This window comes from Drosophila innubila (assembly GCF_004354385.1).
Source record: "Drosophila innubila isolate TH190305 chromosome 2L unlocalized genomic scaffold, UK_Dinn_1.0 4_B_2L, whole genome shotgun sequence".
Taxonomy (NCBI): domain Eukaryota; kingdom Metazoa; phylum Arthropoda; class Insecta; order Diptera; family Drosophilidae; genus Drosophila; species Drosophila innubila.
Genome location: NW_022995372.1, coordinates 14,144,031 through 14,150,035, shown reverse-complemented (window position 1 = coordinate 14,150,035; position 6,005 = coordinate 14,144,031). Strand labels below are relative to the sequence as shown.

The following is a 6,005-nucleotide window of genomic DNA, read 5'->3' as shown; positions in this document are numbered from 1 at the left end:
CAATAACAACAACTCGAGTTTGAGAGAAATGACAAAAATAAGCAAAATAAGTGGAAATCAAGTGGACAGATCTTTGTTGCTCGGAAAATGCAGCATAGGAATATAAGTCAGGGGAAGAAGACGTGGAATGAAAACTGAAATATTCCATAAGTGCCATTGCTCAAATTGCAATGCTTTTTTAGTGCCTGGAATTCGACCAGACCAGTTATATAGTAAGTTTTCTATGGACTTTAAAAAGTAAAGATGGTTATAAGCTTAGGTGGTTTATTTATAATATTTCAAGCCATTCTATAAATACTTTCATCAACTATCGTATTCATTTACAATCTATGTAATGTATTGGAAGTTTTAAAATAAGTTATTCATTGTGTGCCTTTTACTTTTATTCACCTGTTAAAACCTTTTCTGTTTCCCCTAACTATTAATAATATATATGTATCTTATTCAAAATATTAGTAAGATAATAACTCTCAACATCATTGTTTGTTTTAAGAATAATATTTTAAAAATATATGGTTTAAATATCGTCTATCAAATTAGCTTTTTCATTTCCAAATTCCTATTCATATTCAGGTTTACAACAAACGTAAAGTAAGTATTTATTTGCACAACAAGTTGTAGCACATATACAAGGTACGAACATCTATTTTCCATAAAAAGTTGTGTGATATGCAACACTCTGCTGCTCGTGAAGCTAACAATATTTTGCATAAAGTATACGCCATGTTGCACACAAGAGAATTGAAGCAGGAGGATGCAGCTAATCAAATTCCCAACGAAATACAAACAATGAAATAAATGTCTTAAGACAAAAAGAAACACACACTTCCTGATGGAATGCCAACCTACACCATCCTTCTACCCGAAGTTCTCCCTTGTAGTTTGCTTGTACCATTCGGATTTGACACGGCGACAACGACGACTGACTGGGGAAATATGTAGGTATGTACGTTGCTTATGTTGTGAGCTAGGCTGAGTTGATATATTAAATGTACTGTTCTCACTTCTACTTCTGCATCCAGCAGGTTACATCAAATCAACACAAACACAAATTCAATTACTCAACAGAGGCAACGACAAAACAACAACGAAACTGGCACACGGCGCGTATGAGTGACATTAATTCGATTTACCCAACTGCCAATCATTTTTGTGTTCTCATTTCTACAGAAACTCCTAAAAATATAATGTGAGACAGTATTGTTTTTATATCGCTATTTGATGTCTGCTTTTGCCCAATTTGCAATTTAATCGATTGCACTTAAATCTACAAATAAATAAAGGTATGTTTTCGTATGTCTCCCTCTACACAACTAAGTTTTTAAAATCGCTTTCACCTTTTTATTATTGAGAAACAGCATTATCATATAAATGGGTATGTCTTATTTAAAAGATGATGGAAGTTTAAGTTTATTACTATTTTAATATGGAGTTGAAAGAATTTTTTAATTTTATATATCAGAATCTTTTAATTTTTATAAAAATTTTGTTAATGCAGTTCTACAAGCATATTTATATATCTGTTAGCTTAAGTTAAATAGCTAAAATTAATGAAGTTCAGCTCGCACAACTACACAATTTCTATCGATTTGCGAATGCACTTAAATATTATTTATATCTTATACTGTTTAGTAATTTAAGTCGTTTAGTTGTCGAAATTGGTATGAAAGTATTTTACACATCGCCCACAATTTGCCTAGCTTTGTGCAGTGTGTTAGCTAATAAATAAATAGAACGCTGGCAAACTCATTAAGGCCACCCAAAAAAAATAGAATAGTTGAAAAATGGAATGAGATAAACAAGAGCTAAGATAACAACAACAAGAAGGGCAGTAACAACAAAATCGAGAGACTTGAAGGCAACAATGTCGAAACTGTCGACAGATTAAAAATACAATTTACGGCAAATCAATTGCGGCTAACATGGCAACGACAGCAAACGAAAATGAAAATTAAAATGACCAACAAAAGAGCAAGAGAGAAAGAGAGAGAGGGAGAGATGAAGAGAAGCCAGCTCGAGCAAAAAATTAAAAACAAACAGCGAAAAGTTGATAAAGAAAAAAAGAAGAATGGAATCCCAAAAGTCCCACAGAAAGCAAGAAGCAAACAACGTGAATGTGAGCCAGGATAACAACAACAGATGTTGGCATAAATTTGTGTCCACAATAAACAATTTACGATTCCAGTTCCATTGATTGCCGGCGCTCCTCGCGTTGTGTCCTCCGCTCCGCCTGCAACTGAAATAAGCGTATAGCACGCAATCGATCCTCGCGTCTTAGCTGACAAAAGCACACCAATCCCTTCACATAATTGGACAACTCGCGAGCACACTCCAGCAGGCATTCGTCAGCCTCCGGTCTGGGCAGTTTCACCACCAGCTGGACAACGAATTCCCTCCATTGGGTTGGGGCCAAGGTAAATAAAAGCATCGTCGAGGGTAAGAGTGTAAGCAAACAGAGGGTGAGGTAGCCGCACCAGCGACAATTTGGGCTGATACGTTGGCTGAGATGATGGACGAGATGCTCGTACCGATGCCAGCCAATGAGTATTGCCAGTTCCGAGATGAAGATGGTGCCCAGCAGCTCCACGCAGGTGTGAATGCATGGAAAGATATTCGTGTAGCGCTTGGGCAATAGCTCACAGTTCCACAGCAACAGCAGCAGGGTCAGCACAAAGAGCCAGCTGGCCACTGAGGGGGCTAAGGGGCACTGATCCCGCGGTTGACTTACGAAAATGGAGACGCCACAGAGCTGCATCAGCGATGCGGCCACAATCGAGCGCGGGGAGACCATCTTCCTGGGCGAAAATATCGTCAAATTGTAGACTTTTCTTTTTTCTTCCTTTTCGAATTTAACTAAGTTTTGGCTTTCATTTCAAAAATGTTGAATCTAAGCAAATTGAGAGACTTCTCAGCGCCCTCTCTTTAGCTTGTGTATTTAAATGCGAAATAAATACGTAGAAAATGCAAAATGTTGCGAAAATCGCATTAACTTTGTCTACGCTTTTCTCTTTTCTCTTTTGTTCGTGCTCTGAGTTATCATTGTGGCAAATCTAATCAAGTGTTAGACACAGACGCATCCGCACAATGCTTCAACGCCTTTGAAGCTGCCTCAGTTGCTGTCAGAGTAACAGTTATAGTCAGTCACAGTCGGAATAAAGCAAAAGTGTAGCGTACTTTTGGGCTCAGTTTAACGCTTCACTGACTCTGCATAACACCACAAACACGCCCACACACACACAGGCACAAACATGCAGACTCACTCACTCAACCGCCGCCTTTGGGTACCTTTTTTATAGCATACTTTTGAGGGCCATGGAAAATGAAATGCGAGTAGTTGTTGTTGAGATACACTCAGTATGGGGGAGACATACTATGTAGGGTATGTGAATCTGCAAAATAAATCCACATTTAACTTAACAAGAGACCGAGAAGGCAGGCAAATTCAAATTGGGCTTTATCTTTGGAGTAGGAAGGAAATTAAAATAGTATTCAAAAAAATTGTATGATTCTAATACTATTGCAAGTAGCTGCTTAAAAATATAAATTTTACTCAATATTCATATGTCAAATTTGGACAATTTCTTCTTCAATCTTATAAATATCAATAGGAACAACGACCGGTATTTAAAATATTATACAAACATGTATATTTATTATATAACTAAGAAAGAAATTAACTAAGATATTTTCCATTTATATTTTTCATATTTAAACCTTTGTCTTATCAGAAAATTTATAAAAAAAAGGTTAACATCGTAATAATGCGATCGGTTGAAAACTAAGCCGTCATATAAAGTACCTTTATAAAATTGAACATAAAAGTCTAACATAAAAGTCATCAATAATTTTATTACAAAATTGATGGCTATGGACCATTTCTAGTTTATACTAGTTTATACAAAATACTAAGAATCTTCAATGAATAGCCTTATAAATCCCAAGTTTATGTGGTATTTTTGCATTCCTTGCCAAACATTTCAAGCAGAGCATTTTAATTTTGGAATTCGGTCAATTTTCTTGGTTAGTTTCTGATGCTGCTCGTTTGCTCGTTTTCGTGGGGAATTTCTATGTGGCCAGCTTGTGTTTTAGATTTTCATTGGCATCATAAATAATTTGTGGTATTTGTGCTAGTAGAGAAATTTAAGTGCAAACTTTGTGGCGCTTAGTGAGCAATCAAGCAATTTTATAGCCCATATAAAACTGAAATGAAGGCAATGTTACAGTCATAGTCGTAGGAACTAAATTAAAGGAGGCACTTTAAATTATAATAAAATGTTGGTAAAAGGTCAGAAAAGAGGCAACACCTCAATTAAGAGATGGCAAATGCATTGACCAAGTCAATGACAAAACTTTTAAGCATGCAATAAAAATCAACATTATTATGTTAATTGGACGGAGGGAGGCGGTTGCAAGGTGGCGCCCTCTGGCGACTGACGTGCGCAGTGGCAGCTGCTGCCCAGATTTTAATCACTAAATTAGTTTGCAAAACAAAAAATGGTAAGAAAATATTCATATTTTTATATGGGAGGCTGGAAAGAGCCTAAGAGCATGTTGCCTTTATTTGTCTAACGGTTTTGGTTTTTCCGGTCCGAGGAACGAAAAAAAAGGTACACAAAGCTTTTGTTAACTGCGTAAACTTTGCGCCCCCAAAATAATAAGTAAACATTATTTATTTTAAAGGAAGAAAAGCCGTTGCATAGCTTCAGGCGTCACACGGGCGTGCTGTAACAATGCCAAAAGGGGGGCGTGGCATCGCAAAGGGATGGAGTGGGGCGAAACGTCAAAGTAATTAAACAAAAGTAATTAAGATTAGCGCGCTTGGAGTAGCTGCAAGTCATCAGCAGGGCAGCTCCTGTACCTGGTTCTCGCGTCCATTATCATCATTATCATTATCATAGTGAAAGGAATAGGGAAAAGTATGAGAAAGGAAGAGTAAGGTAACGGCAACAATATGAGAAAAGTCCTGCCAAGTTTGACGTCATTATAGCTGGCGTACCTGCAAGTAAAATACACTTAGCCCCTCGTTATGGTCGCTACTTAAGTTTTGTTGTTCAAATTGTTGTGCCTGTGTGTGTGTGCGGTTGTGTGTGTGTGTGTGCCTTTGGCTATTTTCTGAATTATTATTGCCAGAGAATGAAGTTTTTCCGTTACGTACTTGCTGAAACTTTAGAGCAATGCAATGCCTCGGGGTTCTCTCTCAAAGTATTTGTCAAAAAAATAAAGAAATAAAAGACCACAAAACAAATTCCTTTCTCAACAAATCAGCAGAGGTCATAGCCTCGCTCTGGTCAATCTCTCACACATACGTAACGCTTCATTAACTCACACATTCGCATCAATCCCTTAACAATCCTTGGCTTATAGTTGACTATCGGAAGGCATCAAGGAAATCCTTGATACGAGTGCCCCACATGAAAGTTGCCGACAAGTTTTGCACATATTTTTTTCGTTTTTGGAGCAGGCTTCCCTTAAATTATGTTTGGCAGGGGCAAAGGTTAAGTTTAAGCCTCCAAATGAGATTTATTAGCATTCAAAGCGGCATTTTAGGCGCTTATTGCCGGCCTATTGGCTATTTTTCACCCAACTTTTGTTTTGATTAAATGCAGCTTAACGAGCAGCCAGCAAATGCCACAGCACGTGGCTGCCACTCAAGTCGGTGGAGTCGGTGGAATAAGGGACAGAGTCGGGGTCACAGGACTCGGCTGCCAACTTAACTAATGAGCTGATTTACTGCCAAAAAGGCGTCGAGGCCAAGGCGTCGACTGCAGTTCAGGCAGGTAAGTAAGAGCCAGGTTGAGGGTCGTATGACAAATGCGCTTTTGCGTTATTTATGGTGACCGCAGGACGAGATGTCCTACGTGTGGTCATTACGGCCGGAGGTGTTCGCCTCTGCTTTAAACACTGTTTTATTGCGCACAACACAAAATGTCAGATGTAATTTAGCAACACGGAGTTCCCAAATGCAGATTATTAGGTGCTTTTATAAAGAAAGTGAAACATTTTCT

General features: G+C 38.0%; 1 protein-coding gene across 1 annotated transcript; it reads right to left on the bottom strand.

Annotated features, from left to right (window-relative positions):
* Positions 1-2,115: 2,115 nt before the first annotated feature.
* On the bottom strand, positions 2,116-2,917 carry LOC117780880. The gene has a single exon (XM_034617560.1). The coding sequence runs from the start codon at positions 2,789-2,791 to the stop codon at positions 2,174-2,176; it is 618 nt and encodes a 205-aa protein (XP_034473451.1). The 5' UTR covers positions 2,792-2,917; the 3' UTR covers positions 2,116-2,173.
* Positions 2,918-6,005: the final 3,088 nt, after the last annotated feature.

Bases quoted from the DNA above. Each gene is read 5' to 3' on its own strand.
- LOC117780880 (XM_034617560.1), bottom strand. From the start codon at position 2,791: ATGGTCTCCCCGCGCTCGATTGTGGCCGCATCGCTGATGCAGCTCTGT.